This window comes from Cibotium barometz, chromosome 61 (assembly GCF_041138505.1).
Source record: "Cibotium barometz isolate CiBa-2024 chromosome 61, ASM4113850v1, whole genome shotgun sequence".
Classification (NCBI taxonomy): Eukaryota; Viridiplantae; Streptophyta; class Polypodiopsida; order Cyatheales; family Cibotiaceae; genus Cibotium; species Cibotium barometz.
The window spans coordinates 2,271,184-2,292,912 of NC_141106.1; the positions used below are offsets into that span (position 1 = coordinate 2,271,184).

At 44.8% G+C, this 21,729-nt stretch overlaps 1 protein-coding gene across 1 annotated transcript in view; it reads left to right on the forward strand.

Moving 5' to 3' along the window:
- Positions 1-11,252, forward strand: part of LOC147604456 (serine/threonine protein phosphatase 2A 57 kDa regulatory subunit B' beta isoform-like) — a 31,282-nt gene extending 20,030 nt beyond the window's left edge. The window contains exon 2 of the mRNA XM_086794606.1: positions 10,537-11,252. Coding sequence (XP_086650732.1) covers positions 10,537-10,866 — 330 coding nt within the window. The 3' untranslated portion in view covers positions 10,867-11,252. The remainder of the gene's footprint in view (positions 1-10,536) is intronic.
- The last annotated feature ends 10,477 nt before the right edge of the window (positions 11,253-21,729 follow it).

Genomic DNA, 21,729 nt, shown 5'->3' on the forward strand with positions numbered 1-21,729 from the left:
TGGAGGCAGTGTCCCAAGCGGAAGACCGAGAAGGGTGAAGACTCCTCAGCAATCATGAAGACTCCGGCTTTTGTGCACCTGGAGGTGATGGACACCGATGCTTCATTTTCTTCAGGCAGGGAGGAGATTGGAGGACTCTCCGCAACGGATACTCGGGAGTGGATTCTCGATAGTGGTGCTTCTAGGCACATGACTCCTTCCCGTTCCGGTTTACAGGATCTCTGCAGGCTTTCTGGTCATATTCTTACTGGGGATACGTCCACTATCCCAGTTCACAGTGAGGGCAGGATGGAGATAGTTCCCGATGGCAGAGGGGGGAAGCATTCCTCCCAGGTGTTGTATGTTCCGGCACTTGGTTTTCATCTGTTGTCAGTGCATCAGGTTTGCAAGACTGGCGTACGGGTGGAGTTTGATGAGCATTTTGTTGCTCTCCGGGACAAAGCAACAGGCCAAGTGGTTTGGGAAGGTGGAGTGGAGAATGGAGTCTACAGGCTTTCAGCACTCTCTCTCCCAGGTCCTCAAGATTGTGATGAGTGGCAGTGTGGTAATGGCTACTCAAGTGTGGATACGCTGCAGGTGCGGGCTTTCCGAGACCAGGTGGTGGATAGCTTGCCAGTAGATGGCAGCAGTTGGCAGGAACTTTCCAGTACTGAGGTTGGTAGTTCTTGTGTTCGTGAGTCAGAGGAAGCTGAACAAGTCACTTATGCTCTGATGTCTCGTAGTGTTCGGGACATACGAGTAGTTGATGATGTTCTTTCCACGGGGACCTTTCGGAAAGCCAGGCAGGTGACAGGTGCTTACTTGCAGAAGGAGGTGGTTTCTCCAGGCTTTGTGGTTCCGGATTCAGAGGGGGTGGGTGACAGGTTTCATCAGGCTTCCAGGACTTGTTTATGCACCGTAACAGGTGTTGATCCTTGTGAGCAGTGTGATGTCTCTGTGACTCAGAAGCTGTATGGTTCATTGATCTGGTTGATGGACACCGGATTGGACGGGAGCTTCCTGATGAGGCGGTTGAGCTCATGGTTGCAGATGTCTCTTTGTGAGGCAGGATTGCGTTTCCTGTGGTTTCTGCGGCATGCGAAGGATCATGGACTCTTGTACACAGGAGGGGGATTGTTGGATGGAGTCCGACTCCGCGGTTGGAGTGACTCGGTTTGGGGAGGAGATCCGGACACGAGGAGATCTACTTATGCCCGAGGAGCAGTTTTACGGAGCATGAGGAGGTTACATTGCAGGTTTGGGCTTCCACTGGAGGAACCCTTGGTCATCCAGAGGCACTTTGTTCGTGAACAGATTGTTGCTGATGACATCTTGCTGGAGTTCTGTTCGACGGAGGACAGTACAGTGGACCTCTTCACGAAGTCGCTCTCAGGATTTGCTCAGGCGGCACCCCAGCTCCCAGTGGTTGGTCACACAGCCAGGAGCTGAGAGGGGGTGTTAGAAGTCATCTCCTGTCCAGTTTTATACACCAGGGCCTTTGTTGTGGGTGTGCCCGCCCTTATGAGGTGTTTTCCCATTTTTCCCCACTCTCCGTATTTTTTCCCCCCATTTTTTCCCATTTTTCTGAGGCTTGGGAGGGCTGCCAGATGATGCCAGGAGCACCCCAGTGCTGGCCGACTTGATCTTCATCAGTCGTGGGCTTCAGGGCTGCTGGCCGACTGCTCTTTATCAGTCGTGGGCTTCATTATGCTGGCCGACTGCATTTATGCAGTCGTGGGACATATTCAGCAGTCGTGGGCTTTTCTGTTGCTGGCCGACTGCCCTCTATGGGAGGTATATATAGGTCCTTAGCCCCCATACCTCATTTGTATCATATCTCGGGATCTTCTTGTGTATATAGAGCAGAGTTACACGCCTACATCTGTCTCTCTCTTGTGCTGTTTTTCTGCCTGCGTTTTTGTTTTTGCTCTTGTGTTCCCAGGCTTGGTCATCATCTCCGCTGCATATTCTGACAGTCTTCCTGTATGCTGACTCCCACTGGAATCCCTCTACTCGAGGTAGCCCATACAGGTACACCGATTTGTCTCATAGGCCGAGTTCGGTCTTTTGGAAGACGTTAATAAAATCTTTCTTTCTTTCTTTCTTTCTGGGCTCTGATGTGTCTCTGTCAGAAGTATTATGTCTCTCCCCACCATAACATGCTCTAGTCGTCCAGGCTGCACCCATAGTGAACCATTACAGTTCCATACTGCCATGTGCATCGCTGTCAGTAGCCTGGTCTGTGTCCCATAGGCCCCAAACTGCTAATCCATGGGCCGGCCAGCAATGATGACCCGACCATCTCGATAGAAGGCCTTCTTGCCTTCTCTCCTCGCGTGTAAGACTCGTGGCATGCAAGCTCTCCTATGCTCTAGCTGCATCCTCGTGAGATCATCATCCAAGAAAATAGGAGCTCTCTCTAAGCCTCGTAGTATGACCCTCTTCCTCATGAAGGTGACCCTCTCCGTCTCTCCTGCAAACTGTAGGATGAGGGCTCGCTTGCGTGTTGAGTCTTCCCGACTCTCCATGCTTTGGTGAAGGGGAGAGGGTCCTCTTCCCTGTAGCCTAGCTTCATGCATAGAAGCTGTTCGTCTTTCTCGGGAGTGGAGTTGGGTGTCTCGGCTATACCTGTGACTCAAATGTTAAGGCGGCGGGCATGCCTCATCTTCTCCTCCTCAATGGTGGTGTGAATGATTTGATGTTCTTCCCTTTGAGTCTCCTCCCTCACTTCTTTACGGATGTTCTTCTTCACCACCTCAACCCATCCTGATTGCTTGGCTTCGAGTTTTCCCTCCATGTCCTTTGTGATCTCCTTGGAGATCTCTTCTTTGATGGCTGTGAGAGTGTTGTCATTGATCTCCCCTTCTTCCTTCTTGGTGTTCTTGACGGCTACCAGTTCTACTTTCAATGCACAACCTTAGCCACCATCTATGCCCAGTCGGGGCAGCCATCAAAGTGGCTTGGGCAGCACGCGGCCAGGGCTTACTACAGTCGGCCAGCAGCCAGGACAAGCCCACGAATATTTCGAGCATTTAATGCTATTGGATACAGTCGTGGCAAATAATAAACAGGCCGACTGCCTTAAAGCCAACCGACCAACACCTAGTAGTCATATAAAAAGGCAAGTCAGTCTCAGTCCATAAATTGATGGTACCAAGCTCAACCTATTCCCTGGTAAAATGAAAATGGACACTAACATGCTTGGTACGGTTAGAAAAAATAGGATTGTCGGCGAGGGCAATCGCACTCTGACTGCCGACGAAGATGGTAGAAGCCGTGTCAATGGGAACGCGCATCTTCTCAAGTAGCTGACGGAGATACATAGCCTTAGTGGTGGCGTTATAGAGATCTAGGTACTCGGCCCAGTTGAAGAACCTGCAACGGTATCCTACTTCTTGCTAGACCAAGAGAAAAGGGCCAGATCCAAGTGAGTACAAATAACCACCATGAGAACGCCAAGAATCAATATCACCGGCGATTGTAGTGAAGTCCAAAAATATAGGTACCTGTTAGAAGTCATCTCCTATCTATACATATACACCAGGGCCTCTGTTGTGGGTGTGCTCGCCCTTATTAGGTGTTTTCTCATTTTTCCCCACTCTCCATATTGTTTCCCCATTTTTCCTTGGCTTGGGTGGCTGCCCTGTGATGGCAGCATGTCCTAGTAGCTGGCCGACTGCATGTGTTCACCCTCTGGAGCAGGCCGACTGATGTGATCTGGTCGTGGACCTCTCAGATGCTGGTCGACTTCATTCTGTTGGCCCACTGGTGTTGAGTGCAGTCGGGTGCCCCTTCTGCTGGCTGACTGCTCTCTTGGGGCTATATAAAATGGCCCCATAGCCCCCATGCCACATTGTATCACTTCGGGATCTTCTTTGTGTATATAGAGCAGAGTTACACGCCTCTATCTCTCTCTCTCTCTCTCTCTCTCTCTTTTGCTACTATTTTTTGCATTGCGTTTGCTCGTGTTCCTAGATTTGGTCATCATCTCCGCTGTGCATTTTGACATGGTATCAGAGCTTGGGCGCGTGTGGTCCTGGGTGGCTCAGGCGTGTGTGGTTTTGGGCGACCCCCTCGCGCCTCGGTGGCTTGCGGAGCTTGAATTGAGGGAGGGTGTTGGAAGGTTGGCGATTTCGAGCTTGTGATCTATGGCTAGAAGGTGCCTTGGATTATCCCATAAGTGGAAGCATGGGAAGTTGAAGAGCCATATATAAGGCTAGAGTGGCACCGTGTTATAATCATCTCCTCTGGCCGGTGTTTTGGGAGGCAGCTCACCGGGAGATGGGAGCCCGGTGGAGGGATGGTGCAGTGCCCGTTGGGGGTGTTTGTGGAGCTCGATGGTGATGCGTCTCCTACGTGCGTTAGTCTTTTGCTGCGCATTCTGTGTTCCACAGTGCCAGATGGGGATGGCAGTTCCGTGAGCCAGATAGGTTCTCAGGTAACGGTCCCAAGGGAGGTTCATCCTCCAAGGGTGATGTGAGAGTGCCAGACTCAGTTCCAGGAATGAAGACCAAGACTGTGTTCAGAGTCAGGGCAGGAATGGATTGTGGACTAGAGGAAGACCAGATGCATAGATCTTCATCAGAGACAGAGTGGTTTGGAGAACAGACCGGATTTTCAGAGAAAAAGGTTTGCCAGGGATGGATGATGACAGAGGGACTTCGGGACAGGATTGGGATGATGACAGTCATCCAAGAGCTGGTTGGATTCCCGTCATCAAGTTTAGTAGAGGGGGATGTCATGTGCATCACAGATGCCATGGACATTTCCAGGGCTAGATCCAGAAGAGGCAAACAGATAAAGACCATGAACCAGTAGAAGATGGACATGGAGCAGGACTTGGAGCAAAGCATGGATCAGAGGGTTGTCGGCTGCAGGACAGAGGATGCTGGCTGCCAGAAGAGCTGTCGGCTGACGTCAGCAAAGAGTGGGCAGCAGGCGCATCACACACAAGCAGCATGCGCAGGAGGATATCCAGTCGGCTGTGCTTAAAAAGGGTATTAATGAAGTATGAACTGGCCGACCAGCAGTCGGCCAGTTCACCATTTATTCCAAGGGGCTATAAATAGCCCCCCTTGCTCAATGTCTTATTCATTCAAACCCACTAGGGGTTGGGATCACTAGAGGTCCCATAGGGGACAGGTTTTGGTGTTTTACCACCTTTTTATGAAGGCAGCCAAGGGCTGCAAGATATGTACCTTTTTGTACCATAGTATATACTGAATTTCCAGCACTTCTCTCTCTCTCTCTCTCTCTCTCTCTCTCTCTACTCTCTCTCTACTTGCGTTTTTGCATCAGATGGTGCGTTTTGCATCAGAAGGTTTCCAAGAGTGTTTAGGGCTGAAAGAAGACTCCCCAGAGCTTCCGCGTGTTACATGTGATGCCTCTTTGACTCGGAAGTAGAATGTCATGGCCCTGTGAAAATGGAACAGCACAAGTGTGGGCATGGTGGTTGCTGAGACAAAATATTGAATGATTCACATGGGGGGTGCCCGGACAGAGTTAATGATGTGTGGACATCCCTAGGTGTGAAGGGGGGAACTAGAACATTAAAATTTTAATGTTTTATGAAGGTTGCCCCTAGGCCTTAGAGGCCCCTAGGGAACTTTAATATTTATTAAAGTTGGGGCCCTAGGATTATTATGGGGAGGGGGCAACTCCACTTTTGGAGTGTATGCCTCTCTCTCTACTCTCTCTCTCGTGGAGCATACGTGCTGTTGGGAAGCGTGGAAAAGCAAGGAGAGAACTAGTCGGTTGCTGTAGAATTCTGGCTGCTGTTTTTCTGTGCAAACCAGCCGTACAGTTCTGTACGGACAGGTTGCTGCAAGTACACTTTTGGTACAGGTTGCGCATAGGTGTTGCTGCGAGTATATCTGCTGGTACAGGGACTGATTGTTGCAGGCGGCTGTAGCAGGCGGCTGTTGCAGGTGGCTGCTGTTCCTGGTACGGGCCGTACAGTACTGTACGGCTGTAGTACAGTGTACGGACAGGTTTGGAGCAGGCAGCGCTGGACTGTGCAGGTTCAGTTGGGTACAGCTGGGAGCAGGCGCACCAGAATCCTCAGGCGGCTGTAGAACTGGCCGTACAGTTCTGTACAGACAGATTTTGACACGTGTGTAGGGGCAGTACGGACTGGTTCTGTGCAGCTTCTATGGTCTGAACAGTCAGTTACAACATTGAAGTGGATGCAGAGAGGAAGGTACAGACAAGTACACTCACACGTGTGAAGCAGGGTTGTTGAAACAAGTGCCTGCAAGTACAGATTGGTACCGTTACTTCCTCCGGTGCAGATCCACGAGCTGATTTTGGTAAGCTCTGCATTTGTTCCTCTATCTCTCTTTCTATTGCCTTATGTCTGTTTTGCAGATTTGAGTTATCTGGCCCCTTGTGAGAGGAGGGGTATGGCAGATTGAAAAGGGTGGAGACAGAGATTGAACAGTGAATGTATGTATGAGCTGAGATGTTGAATCATGTGCTTGAGACATGCCAGATGTATGCTCATGGCTGCCCTGCTTAGTGGTCTTGGCTGATCAGAGGGAGGCACAATGTGTTGCTTTGAGACACAGATCTGTGTGTGTGAATCCTCTGTGCTAAGAGGTATTGTGGGCCGTCAGATTGGACATACAGGTGTAATCTCTTGGCTGATTTTGTTGTACTCAGCCTTTCATACTTTTGAAATTGAATAAAGAAATACCGCAAGGGGCGCCAAGCTTTGGGGCCAATAGGTGTCGCTTTGTTTTCAGATTTGGGCACTCTAGCTCCAATCTTTTCTGTTTTCATATCTAGACTACAAGTGGACGGGTGACTGCTAGTCCACCGCACTTTGGTTTCTACCAGAGGCCGGTTTCAAGGTTCCGTTCCGGGACCAATCATCAACTTTCTGAAGGGGGTGAGCTCGTGGTTGCCTCGAGGAAAGTCATCGCTGAAAAATTCAGCAAGCATGTCTGACACAGAGGATGAGTACTTCTATCATGAAGAGGAAGAGCAAGAGACTTCTCCTGAGAGAGATGTATCTGAGGATATTCATGCAGGAGAACAGGCTGCAGATGTTGAGCAATATGAGAATGTAACACAGTCAGAAGATGTACTTGGTAAAGAGGATGATGATGCTCGGTTTAAAGATCGTTTGGCTGGTGTTATGGATGTATTTATGCAGCTCACTCAGAGTGAAAGGTTTGCTGAATTTTTGAGATCCCGTACAGAGCCCGAGAAGAAGAAGAAGAAGGTTCGTTCTAAGAACCTTCCTCAGGGTCATAGTGGTGCCATCCCACAGGATCCATCTTTTGGCCAGTTTCCGAACATGCAGCATGCTTATGGAGCAAACTCACAGAGTTCCTTCTTTGGACAGCCATCAATTCCTCAGCCGAATATGCATCCAGGTTATTTTGGTGGTGGCTTGGTGTTCCAATCTATGACTGGGGGTTATCCTCAGGGAGGCATGGGTATGCACGGGCCTTTTGGAGCTAATTTTTAGCTTGGTATGCAGGGGAATATGTATGGTGGTATGCAGTCCGGTATGCAAGGAAATATGTTTGGAGGCATGCAACCTGGAATGCAAGGCAATATGTATGGTGGTATGCAGTCCGGTATGCAAGGAAATATGTTTGGAGGCATGCAACCTGGAATGCAAGGCAATATATATGGTGGTATGCAGCCAGGTATGCATAATGGAATGTTTGGAAACATGGTTGGAATGTATGGTATGCCTAGTGTGGGAATGGGAAATGTTGACCCGATGATGGGCATGAATGTTGGGGGCAGCAATCTTGCAAAGCCACTTCCATATGATAATCTAACGCCTATGGGAAAGGCGAAGGATTACAAGGAAGGGGGAGCTGCAGTGAAGTTTGATACATTCAGTGGAGCCAAAGATAAATTGAAAGCACTCACCTTTTTACAGCAGTTTGATGCTGCTGTTTCTGGTGGGAATTACACAGAGTCCTCTAAGGTGAGGAAAGCTGCCACTTTTCTCAAGGGCAATGCTTTGTAGTGGTGGTAACACTTTTGAACCTTGGAGGGGGGGTTTTTTAAACCTTTTAAAAAATAAAAAAAACGAAAGCCCAAAAAAACGAGTGCTTTCCTTGTTTTTTTCTTTTTTTCTCATCCCTCCTGGATTAGCCGCCGGCTTGCTGCTGTTGACGTCATCGTCGGTTGCCTGCGCGAGTCATCCTGCCGGCGACACCTTGCCTGTCGTCGGCTGCTGCGAGTAGCTGCGCTTCAGCCGGTGCTTTATACGCCAATCCGCTCCTGCGCCATCCTGCGTGGGCCTGAGCATCATGGCAACGTGGCCCTGGGCGCCTGCCGGCTTGGCCTGGGTGCTTGCCTGCTTGGCCTAGGCGCCTTCGTGGGCCTGGCCTGGGCACCAGCCCGCCTGGCCTAGGCGCCTACACGGGCTTGGTTGCCTGGCGGCCTGGCTTGGCAAGCCTTAGCCAGCGCCTTCAGCCGACGGTAGTACATCGCCAGCAACACCCGCCAGCGCACAAACCCGCCAATGCATCCTTCTCACAAACGCTCTCTCTCAATCATTCAACAAAAAGCAACGTGCTTTTTTCTGATTTCTCTCCCGACTTGCTCATGCGTACGACTACACAAGCGACTCTCTCCTCTTCTTTGCAAAGCAAACGACCCTATGTAGACTACCACCTCCCATCAACATGGGTTTCCTTGATGAAGAAAAAACACCTACTATTCTGAAACAGCAGTATGTACAAAAAAACAGCAAGCTTTTTTAACACATACCTTTCTTCGACCTCATCTTCTCTACCTACCGACTTGCTCGTTCACGAGGTATGCTCTGATACCACTGTCAAATCCCCACGGATCTCCTCGTGATCGTTCTTGGTTCAAGACTCGAAACCTGCAAACAAACGAACAAACAAACAACAAGGGGGTGCAGGCCTGATTCACCTCCCAACCATGACAGCCGTGGGCGAGCCCACAGTCTTGGCTGTCCCCACCGAGCCACGAGCTGAGCTAACTAGGTTGACGCACCGACCAATCTCCTCCTCACGACGTCCCATACCGCCACGATGCTGCCCTCGCGGGCCTCGAGACTGCTGCCGGCCTCGGCTGCGTAAAGCCGTCTGCACTAGATCCAGGCTCCAAGACCATAGAGCTCTCACAAACTCGCGAGACTCTCTATATCTCAATAACTAACCTCTGCCACCCTTTTATAGGCCCTTGGCCGGTCATCGGGCGTCCACACTTGGGCGCCCGTCCGTCCATACCTTGGTGCCCGCCCGTTAGTATTTCCCTAACTCAGCTCGTCAATCAGCCTGCCTAGTTTCAAGCTTCCCCAAGCCTCGAAACTAGTCTTATGTGCATGTAGCACACGGTAGATACATGACACCTTTATGGAGATGTGTGCTGCACACCAGCCCTATATATTTAAGGATGGGCCAAGGTTGGTATCATTCATTCAGCGCTAGATCTGCTAAGTAGGTCCATTGAACAGAAGTAGGAGCACCTGGATCAGCATTAACACAGCTCAATGTGCAATTCAGTCCCACAATTGTTGGGATAGCAGTACAACCTGTTGTTCATGCATTTTAGCTTCATGCTAGCATAGGAGTTGTCCAGATTGCAGTTTAGATCTGATTTTACAGTATTGGATATATTCGTCTTTTGCAAGATACAATAGATTAGGTGAATACTTCTCTATATTCACATGTTTATGTCTTTAAGCAGCATCGATAAGGGCATAACTGCTGCAGCACCTGTGTTACAATCGGACTCTGTGTGTGTACAATCCATCACTTGGGGCATCATAACAGTTCATTTCTTGTCTAATCTACCCTGTACATAGCCTGTGTGGTTATGGCACATGCTTCTGAGGCCTGATGCATGTGACATCCCCTCGTCTTATTTTCGGTGCGCCCCCTTCAGTGCTCCAGTGGGATCATCCAATCTGCATTCTCGTCCATCTTCAAGTCTTTGCTTTGAAACTGGAACCTATTCTTCTTGTTTGTGATGACAAAAGCCTTACGTGGAAAATCTGCTGCTGCTCTTTCCACTTCAAGTAGCCCCTCAGTCTGGAATCTGCTGCTTGCCATGTTTGAGATTGGATTGTGAGACACAAGGAAACAAATGTAGGCTAGAGGCATACATGACAGAATTAAGATGGCAGAAATTGCAAGGGACACAATTTTCAAAACTGAAGCAATGTAACAGAACCCTTTACTCGACAGGGCAGCAATGGACAGTGGAATAAGAGGTAAATTACTACATGTATTCTTTACTGGACCTCTTAAAAGTGTTAAGTGTCGGAGTTTTTGGTAAGTACTATAAAGTACCATTCTTGAAATACAGTTGATATGGCTCTAGGCTTTTTTTTAAAAATTTGGATGGTCTGACGTCCCACTACATGTTCGTGACAATGCGCTTACAATGATCTTGGGTTTAATTGAATTGGAGATACCTTGTCAGTTCTTTTAGTTGATAATCTGTATTTTATGAAGGTTCCATATTAAACAAAAATTCACAGGAACAATGACTGTTTGAATATTCCTAGATCATTCATGAAGGACGCAACACATTCTAAAACGGGTTCTTATGCAGGTGGCTGAGCGAGCACTGTTGTTGTGGAACAATGATCATGTTGTTGGCTTGGTTGCACAAAACCGTAACGTGATTTTGCCTTTGATCTTCAGTGCCCTGGAGAAAAACTCTACTAGTCATTGGAATCAAGCCGTGCATGGCTTAACACAGAATGTGAGAAAGATGTTTCAGGACTTGGACACAGAGCTATTTCAAGAATGCACAAAAGCCTATCATGATCAGGAGGCTAAGGAAAAAGCTAGAGAAGAGCAGAGGGATGCAATTTGGAAACGTCTGGAAGCAGTAGCTGCAGCAAACGCTCCTACTGCTGGATTGGTGCTGGTCACATGAAGTCTAGCCACATGCCTGCATCACTGCATCTGGGCAGCTCCACCACGACAGAATGAGATCCAATTGTTGTGCCCAAAAAGGGTGAGAATTCTACTTTGTAGACTTACTCACTATTTAGCTCCCAAAGACTAGTGGTTTAGGAAGAGAAAGCTTGGCCCTGTGTTAAAGTTGGTCTCTGGCAATGAATGGCAGACGGAGAAATGTAATTTAAATGTGTGATTATCTATGCTTTTACTGACAAGCCCTTATGTCATCTAAAGCTATGTTGTTGTCTGGGTCAATAAGTGTTGTCTCCATGTGTATTGCAATTGTGTGGTTCTTTGTGTATTGGCAACCCCTCCGGTAACTCATCTTTGTGGTTTAAGCTTGCATGCATTACATGGTTGTATCAAGTAGTGTTCATTGACAATGGTGCCTGTGCGGTGGGTGAAGTAGGGAACAGAGATTGAAATGAGTGTTGAGATTTCAAAGAAGGCCAAAGAGTTGGTGTGAGAGATGGAGTGCATGAATCAAGTGTTCGATAGATGAAAAAGGGAGGGGGGCGTGGGGGGATATAACTGTGTCTAATATTCTCCAGATTTGTACTCACTAGAGTTTCTCCTCTCAAACATCTTAACTTGGGGCTACTTGAAAAGTGAATCATCTATGCCTGTTTTTGAACGTTAGTAACCGATGGGGCACATACATAGCATTGCGGTTTGGAGGTGATCAACTTGCATCAGAGATATGCTGGAGCTCACGTATGCAGCTCCTAAGTTCTTTGTGTAGCTTGCATTAAGTATTGCACTTCTTGCTATTGTATTTTTCGCGTCTGCTGTGGATTTTGCAAAGCTGCAAGCCTCCAATCTACAGCTTGGCATTAGAGCAAGAGCGAGGCCTAGCAAAACTAGCATTACTCTGCAAGCTTTAGCACGATAGTGCTATCGTTAGGTTTGAGATTGGGGGTTGGTCGCATTTGTTACCAGAAGTGCATAGCCTGGTTGCAATGTGGTGGAAGCATGGCACAGGACGAGACAGGATAAACATTGAGACCGTGGGTTAGATTAACCATCAAGTTGCCAAGTGAAGTGATCATCAAATGAGGCGCTACATTTACGCAAAGCTGGCAACTCAACTCGATGGAGCTTAGTTGAGCAGAGTCATTGGCTCAAGTAAGCTATAGGGAAGCCACGAAAAGTTGACAATTGGAAGTTTGAGCTTGGCGAATCTAGTCTAAGTAGCAACGCGTGTTGGTTTTAGCTGATTCAAAGGCTAGAGAAACATTATTGGATGTGCACTTCAACAGTTGACTTATACGTCTTTCGGATCAAGCTCACTGCCAAAACAAGAACAGCTCTTCATGAGATGATTGGAAGAAAGCTTTCTTGCTCCTCATGAAAAGCTACAGCTTCACATTTTTGAGAAAGTATATCACGAATAACTTGTATGAAGTCCTTCATATGCTTCACGTCAGCCTAGTTTGGAGAATGAAGCCATTATATTACTCAATCCATGCATCAAACAAATATTTCTCTCGCTCCTCCAAGTTAAAAATCCAAAATCTCAGTTGAGGGTGAAGTCGTGATGAAGTCTAGTTCAGGGATGTGAAATTCTTGACAAGGAATGGATACTAACATCTTTCACAGAGCTAGAGATATATACAATCACTCCTTGATAGCCCAAATGAGTCAGTAGCTCCACTCTTTATCACAGGCCCCTGCAAGTGCAGGAGCCAAAAAACTTTAGAACAAAAGACCAAGCGGGAAAAGTTGAAGAGAATAGCCATGCTTTTTCAAAAATTTACACTATTTGCCATTTTTTTAAAAAATCAGCCGACTTCTGTACAGAAGATCTCCACCGGCCTTTTTTGATCTTTAATCGGCCAAAGGTTAATGCTGAGGCGAACACTTAACACTGATGCCAACGATGTGGTTTAATTTTATCCATCGCCCAAAGGTTAATGCTGAGGCGAACACTTAACACTGATGTAATGATGTGGTTTAATTTTATCCATCGCCCAAAAGCAATTGCAAACCTTGCTGTCCTTTTGTGATTAAAAAGACATATATATAGGTGAGGTAGTAGTCGTTAGTGAAAGAAAAAACGTCTTGAAGGTGACGATCTTGCATACCTCTAGCGCTCTTTAATTATTATTATTCAAAGGGGAACAATGAGGGTATATTATTCAAGGGTGGTGTTCTCAGGATCACACTTTTCCATGAGAAAAGAAAGGCTCGCTTAGTAAGGGGTATGGCTCTCTAGCTTGTCTTAAGAGACACTGATTCCAAGCTCACCTTCAAGATCCCCAGAGGAAGAGCTTTTTCTCTTTGATTATACAAGCCGTCTTGCAACCCTGTATATTACAACTATTTGGGGACCAGTTTTGGGGAACTTTAATAACGGTTACTTCTAGCCTTGTGGATACCTCAATATCCATATGTTACACGTGATGAGGATTGCCATAGGCACTGTTTCAAGAGAAGGTTTTATGGAGAAACAGAGTTACGAGTAGTTCTCATAGCATTTTGTTAGTTCTGTGAGATGGAGGAAGTCAGAAATACAGGAACGTGATACTCAAGTGTCTATGTACTAAATAGGGGATGATATCATTGCCTCTCTCGACACGGTTTTGGACCTCTCACATCATTTATCATTGATTAGAGATGTTTGGGCATTTTTTTCTCTTGGAGAGTAGGAGGCATTAAGAGCATAGAGTTGATCACTTACGTACATAGAAGCCCTCCATTAATAAAGGTCTTTTTTTAGCGTAACATTCTCATATTCTAGTGCCCATAGTAATGCACACAACGGTTGCAATTACACTCCACAAAAAAAAATAATTCACATCATTAGATGGGCACCAACCACAAATGCACATAGTTAAATTTTACAAGTTTAAGGCGTCGTGTTGCTCACCTTTCCATACCATGCCGTAATATTTTATCGTTGCTCGTTGGCATTGTGACCAAGTCTATGTTGAGATATCGAGCTCAACTAGTGCTGCAGACATTCATGACCCAGTTGGGGGATAGCTTCCGCAGTGTGTCACTTACCTTGTGAGCGTAGGTCGTATGAGATTCTCATAGGCAGCATCGCCACGTAGGAGTAACCGAGAGCTCCACTCTGTCGTCATCGTCATCGCCCACAACACTCCAATAGAAGATCAACCCTCACACACTCTCTCTCACTAACACAATCGAACACACAAGAGCTCAACATGTGAGAATAGAGATCACACAAGAGAGAGTAGACAACCAATAGAGATCCAACACTTGAGCCAAGAACTGAAAAGTATTGAATGAATTATGAAGGCACAATGGCCATGCTTATATACATCTCATGCGGAGCAGTTGGCCACCAGTAGCACTAGAGGACAAATGTCCACAGCAAATAAAAATGCCTAAGAAATATAGAAAAAATTCCTAAAAATATCAAATAAATACTTGGATAAAAGGGACATAAAAAGGAGTAAAAGAGAGCTAGAGATGACATGTTCAACATCTCCTCTTGAGCTAGTCGTCGCTGACGGCATCATTACACTGGAGTATTGTCCATCTTAGGACAACATTGCTAATCTCTTCACCAAACCTCTTCGTCGAGATACTATTAATTAGCTCCTTACTTGTATGGGAGTCAGACCCCCGTGTGAATGGAGCTACGAATGAAGTGAAAGTGGACCTCAATATGTTTGGTCTTGCCATGGAAGGATGGAACCATAATAGCTCACAAGAGGTATCTAGATAAGCACGATACTCAGCCTCACTAGAAGATAATGAAACTATATTCTACTTCTTGGATCTCCAGGAAATAAGACCGAAACCAAGAGTGAAGAGATAACCAAAAGTGGATCATCGAGTATCTTGATCACCTGCCCAATCAACATTAAAGTATCCAATAAGCTTAGTGCCTCCTCTGTGTAAGAGAGACCATAGTCCAAGGTACTGATAAGTATCAGAGAAGCCTTAGAGCAGCTTACCAATGCGAATGTTGAGGAGCGGAAGAAAACTAACTAATAATACTAACATTGTAAGAAATATCGAGCTTGGTGTAAGTCAAATAAATAAGAGAACCAACAAGCCTCTGGTAATGTGTACTATCCTTGAAGAGGAGAGAGGGATCATCATGGGAGAGCTTGGAGTTAGGATCCATCGGACAAGAAATTGGAGGACACTTGGTCATCCCAAATGTCTCCAGGAGCTATTGGAAATACATATACTCGCTAAGAAACACTCAATTAGAAGACTGATAGACCTCCATCCCAAGAAAGTAGTGGAGAAGTCCTAAAGCACTCATCTCAAAGGTGAGAGCTAAAACTGAGCAGAGCTGTTCAATCTTGGCAAGATGCAAGCCAATGATGATCAATAAATCATTAACATATAAGATGATCAAGCAGAGCAAAGCATCCTGAGTAAAGACATAGAGATTGCTATCTGCAAAGCATCTCTGGAATCCGAGGGAAAGAAAGAATGCATCAATCTTATCATACCATGCCTTGGGTGTCTATTTTAAACCATAAAGGGCTTTGTGCAATGTGTACACCTTAACCTCATGTCCAGGAACCTAAAAACCTTGAGGTTGTTCAACATACACCTCCTCATGATGCAAGTCATTATTAAGAAAGGAAGACTTGACATCCATTTGGTAAACCAACCAGTGCTTATGAAAAGAGTAAGAGCTGTCCAGATGGTGGTCCTCATAATCCACACCCTCAATCTAAGAGTACCCCTTCATAACCTATCTAGCTTTGTGTTTGTCCAAAGATCCATCAGCATGAAACTTGGTTTTAAAAACCCACTTGACCCCAACTGTCGATGTAGAGGCTAGTCCACAAGCTCCCATGCACGATTCCTCTCAATGGAATTAATCTCTCCCTCCATGGTTGCCCACCACTCAGGAGCAAGAGCCTCTTTAGCTGTAGTAGGCTTACATGATTGTATCATTGTACTCATTAGGGCGAGGTTATAAGAATGATGAAGCTGCTATAATCTCCGTGCCCATGTCAAAGATTGTCTTGAAGAATCAACAAGCTGATGAAGTTCCATATCGGAGAGATGAGAATCATGATGGTTTCCAGCCATTGGAGAGAGATGAGAATCATGAATAGTGGTTTCTAGCCATCGTGGAATCTTGGGGGAAATCCTCTATTATAGAGGAGCACAAGGAAGAGGAGAAGCCGAGGAAGGATGAAGTGGGGATGGAGAGGCAGGTGGTAAAGAAGTTGATGGTGGAGAAGTTGGTGGTGGAGTTGGGGTGACTGAGGAAGGAGGAGGGACCTTGGTGGTGGTAAGCTCGAGATGAGAGCAAGAATCATCCTTGATGAGGGTTCAACAAAGTGAACATCGCGGTAAATCACCAAGGATCTGGACTCCGGATCCCATAATCTGTAAGCTTTGCAATGAGAGCTATATCCAAGGAATTTCCACTTCTTGGACTTGGGATCAAATTAGGATCTTTTAGAATTAGGGATATGAAATAGGCATCACAACCAAAAACCCTGAAATGAGAGACGGAAGGTTCTTTTCCAGTAAAAGCTTCCTCTAGAGTCATATTAGAAACTGCCTTTGTAGAAGAACGGTTGATGATGTAAGCAATAGTGCTCATAGCTTCTCCCTAGAAAGAGGGAGGAAGATTATAAGAAGAAAGCATCGCGTGGGCCATCTCCTAAACAATCATGTTCTTACATTCAACCACATCATTCTATTGAGGAGTTTGAGGTGTGGAAAACTGATGGCTTATACCTTTGTGTGAGTAAAAATTATGGAAGGCTTTGGAGTCCTCCATTGTCGGAACGGACTTGTCGAACCTTTTGAGTGGTTGCAGTCTCGACCAAAGTCACCCACTCTTGGAAGGAGGAGATGTAAGGTTCCCCCCTTCCAAAAATAGGGGAAACACTTAAGATAGTCCACTAAGCCTTATCTTAGAGAAAATTTCCTACTCATCGACACCTTGACCATACAGTGATTCAAGGATACGATTCATAGGTAAGACCTAGTTCTATCCCGCAGGGGGAGCGTAGTCTTCTAAAAATCAAATCACCCATAGGGTAATTGATCATAATTTGGGCAACTACTAGTCTTGATTCCTAGAGACAACGCTTTTTTTCTCATCCACGCAGAGCACAGCCGTTGGCTAGTCTTCTAGAATAAAATTGCTCGAGAACCTATTTATCTAATGTAGGCTTTCACTTAATATGTTGGAAAGCTACTCGACTAATCGGGTCCACCCGTCCGTAGGATGGTGCCGTCGAGGCATTCCATCCTCCCACTTTCCACCCTACTCACGCGTCAATTTGTTTTCTAATTAATCCTACCACATTGTTTGACATAAATAAACATGTTCCTTAATTAAGGCCCTTTAAAACAACCTTTTTACACAATACAATAATGCCAAGACAAGATTTTAAAAAAAAAAGTTTATACATGAATCAATTTCATACAAGCCAAACCGTCTTTCTTATTCTTTTCCTTTATACCGTTGAGATGATCTAAAATTCGGCCTTCCAACCTCTATATGCTGGGCAAAACCCTACGGGACCATACACCTCATCGTCGACCGCCCGCTGACCAGGACTCAAGCCGGCCTGTCACCCTCTCAGACTCCATCGCTCGATCCTCCCGTCCCTCAGAGGGATGTCTGCGCACTAGGGTGGGCTAATTCACCGCACTAGCCTGGGCCCTCAGAACTACAGCATCACAATCACTCGCCTCAATCGGCAAACCTCATTCTCCCAATGGTATGAGGGATATCATGGGCCAACTCCGGGCCTTACTAATGTCTCCGCCGTCCGGCTATATAAGCATAAGAACGGGGCAACGTCAAGGCAGGGAGAGTTGTACCTGTACCTTAATTTAACCAAGATAACAATCCATTTACTCACTAAACCATAGGACTAGAATCCATGTCACCTTCTCAAGAAAACAATCCTTTTCACAAAGATTTTAGCATTTCAACTTGAGATTGCGATAAGACATTCTTTATTAAGGCACATGCTATTGTTTAAAAGAATACAAACCTTAAATAGTAAATCAATCAAATAGATCACTATTAACAATTAATAGAGAAGCCGGGGCCATACCTCAACTCCTAAGAATGATATATAATTGAAAAACAAAATATGTATCTCCTCTTACTCGTACTGTGACTCTTCTCTCTTTCTAAGGTCTTTGGCAAAATAGACTTCTCTTACAAGGCTACGGCATACTATTCTTTCTCTAAAAGAAAAGCACGTTTGTGGCTATATAGAGACGTTTTTGCCTTTCTACCCACGCCTGCTTGTAGACCAGATATGTTCCCGTTCTTTTGACTGGCTATATGACTATATTCTGAGTTTTTATCAGAGAGTTATGGCCGAAACAATTTGCTGATTCTGTCAGGGTCTCTACACAGGGAAAATTGTAAGAAGATAGCAAGTAGTCTCAAGGTAATCCTAGAGTTTGAGATGTATATATCCCTTCATTCTTATCTAATATCTTAGAAAAGAAGCTTAGATTGCTATGGTCTTTCGGAGGAAGAGACCAAAACTCGTGTTGTTTTTCCACATTTTTAGTATGCATGGACTCTAAATATGTAAAAGTACTCTAAATACGACCTCCTATCACCTAAATTCGAATTTCTATTTTTGGAGATGCTTATCTCTTAATAGAACTATTCTTATCTTCTTATTTTTTTAAGATTTTTGGAGCTAATATTTTTATTCTAACACTTTCCTAATGTTTCTAGCCTTATTGTCTCACTCTTTTCTAAGTACACTCTCTTTCCTTCTTGAAATCTATATTAAAAGAGACACATACATACATGGCTTGGGAGGGACCTTACAATCTCCCCCACTTAAAAGATTCGAGATGTCCTCATCTCACGAGCTACGGTAGTATCTAAGTAATCCTTCTGTCTCTTTCAAAGTGGTGTCCCCACTAGAAATCTTCTTTTATCTAAACATTGTTCCGAGTCCCTTACTTCATGTGTTTGGCTTGTTTTGTTGTGCCTCCAAAATGTCTATTATTCTAAAGTTAATTGGCCTTATTATCCTAAGTTCATGCATCCATATACCTCTCATATGATATGAACCTTCGAATTCCTTATTCTGTACCCCCATGTAATATGGTACTTAATAAATTATCATGGAAAAACGTAAGGGAATCAATTCTTTACGCAATCTAACCTATGATAGTAATTTCATAATCTTAGTATCGTCTTGTAGAATACCTCTATTCATCATGCACATTACTTCACATGAATCTTGCACCAATCCTCTTCTATTTACTCATAGAAATACTTGTTGAATTCGGTTATCTTTAACCCTGCTATCCCTATTTCTTGACCTAATTTTTGCTCTAGCTCGTGATTCCTTGTAGCCAGGGGTAGGCTTGACGTTCCTCTTGAATTCGGGGACCTCTTGAATTAGGGGACCTCTTCTTGAATTAGGGGACCTCTTCTTGATTAACATGGAAGGACTCATGTCCTTCTCGACACTTTCTATAAAAAAAAATTTATCACAGTCTCTAGCTATAATTATGGCTTCTGAAATAGAGGGTGGTTTTACATTCTTGATGATGAGATTATTCAAAGGTAGATTAAGCTTCCAAATGAATCGATGGAGGAGAGTTACCTCATCCATCTGTGAAGCAAATCAGAGAAGTTTAACAAAACTTTGGGGTATTCTTTTAGGGTCTTCCTTTCATGGGTTAGCTCCAAAAATTCATTCATTTTATTCTCTCAAAATCCTGGAGGACAAAACCTTTCACGAAGGTGTAATTTCATGGCATCTCATAACTGATTCTAGTTCTAGTGGTTAGATTGACAACAGTTCTTCCAACTAATTCGGCATTTCTTACGATTTTTAGACGAGCAAGGGTGAACTTGCTTCTTTCATTGTATCCATGAAAAGCTCAAAACTATCAAAGACTTATCATAGCGCCACATCTAAAGGCACTCTGGATTAATATATGTGAGATCTTCATTTTTTGAGAATTACACATTTGGTGCCTTGGGATTGACACATCCAAAGATTATCAGGATTAACATGTCTGAGATGATTAGTTTTCTAAAAATTACACATCTAGTATCTTGGGATTAACACATCTAAGAGCATGATCCTCTGGGAATTACACATCCGAGATCCATGTTTGTCTGAGATGGGTTTAAAACCTTGGATGATTGTCCTAGTGTAAAGCATCCAATGGATGGCATTCACACGTCAACTATTCAAACCTTAAAGGAGTTATAATCTTAATAATTTATAATATGCAAACTAATGAGATATATCCTGAAAATTTCTCTAAACAAAGTTTTGGTCTATCCTTCTATTCAGTCTCTCACTAGTTTCTTAATTTGATCACCCTATGTTTTTTCTCACAAAAGGTTTTCTCCCCAATCTAATTTCTCAAATTTATTGTACAAATATCTTGCATGTGCACCCCCAAGATACAAGCACAATTTCATAGGATGATTATCTCAACATGTGAGGATATTCAAATCACTTCTATGGCCAGTAGAGATGATTGATTCGTCCTTATATGATAAACAATCACTTGTTTTAATCCCTTAACAACAGTTAACCTTTGAAAAACAAATCCTAGGAACTAAGATCGGCTCTGATACCACTTGTAAGGTTCCCCCCTTCCAAAAATAGGGGAAACACTTAAGATAGTCCACTAAGTCTTATCTTAGAGAAAATTTCCTACTCATCGACACCTTGACCATACAGTGATTCAAGGATACGATTCATAGGTAAGACCTAGTTCTATCCCGCGCAGGGGAAGCGTGGTCTTCTAAAAATCAAATCAAGCCAAACCGTCTTTCTTATTCTTTTCCTTTATACCGTCGATGATCTAGAATTCGGCCTTCCAGCCTCTACATGCTGGGCAAAACCCTACGGGACCATACATCTCATCGTCGGCCGGCTGGCGAGGACTCAAGCCGGCATGTCGCCCTCTCAGGCTCCATCGCTCGATCCTCCCACCCCTCAAAGGGATGTCTGCGCACTAGGGTGGGCTAATTCACCGCACTAGCCTGGGCCCTCAGAACTAGGCACCATCACAATCACTCGCCTCAATCGGCAAACCTCATTCTCCCAATGGTATGAGGGATACCATGGGCCAACTCCGGGCCTTACTAACGTCTCCCCCGTCCGGCTATATAAGCACAAGAACGGGGCAGCGTCAAGGTAGGGAGAGTTGTACCTGTACCTTAATTTAACCAAGATAACAATCCATTTACTCACTAAACCATAGGACTAGAATCCATTTACTCACTAAACCATAGGACTAGAATCCATGTCACCTTCTTAAGAAAACAATCCTTTTCACAAAGATTTTAGCATTTCAACTTGAGATTGCGATAAGACATTCTTTATTAAGGCACATGCTATTGTTTAAAAGAATACAAACTTTAAATAGTAAATCAATCAAATAGATCACTATTAACAATTAATAGAGAAGCGTGGGCCATACCTCAACCCCTAAGAATGATATATAATTGAAAAACAAAATATGTATATACCTTATAGAAATTTATCGTTTATCGTTGTCTTTGCTCGTTAACAAGAGCTTTAGAACTTGACATATGAGAATAGAGTCTTCTAATACCTTGTCTTACGATTGAAATCATCCAATCATCCCCAAGCTTTATCTCCTCTTACTCGTACTGTGACTCTTCTCTCTTTCTAAGGTCTATGGCAAAATAGCCTTCTCTTACTACAGGGATACGCATACTATTCTTTCTCTAAAAGAAAAGCTATGGAGTTTTGGTCTCTTCCTCCGAAAGACCATAGCAATCTAAGCTTCTTTTCTAAGATATTAGATAAGAATGAAGGGATATATACATCTCAAACTCTAGGATTACCTTGAGGCTACTTGCTGCCTTCTTACAGTTTTTTCCTGTGTAGAG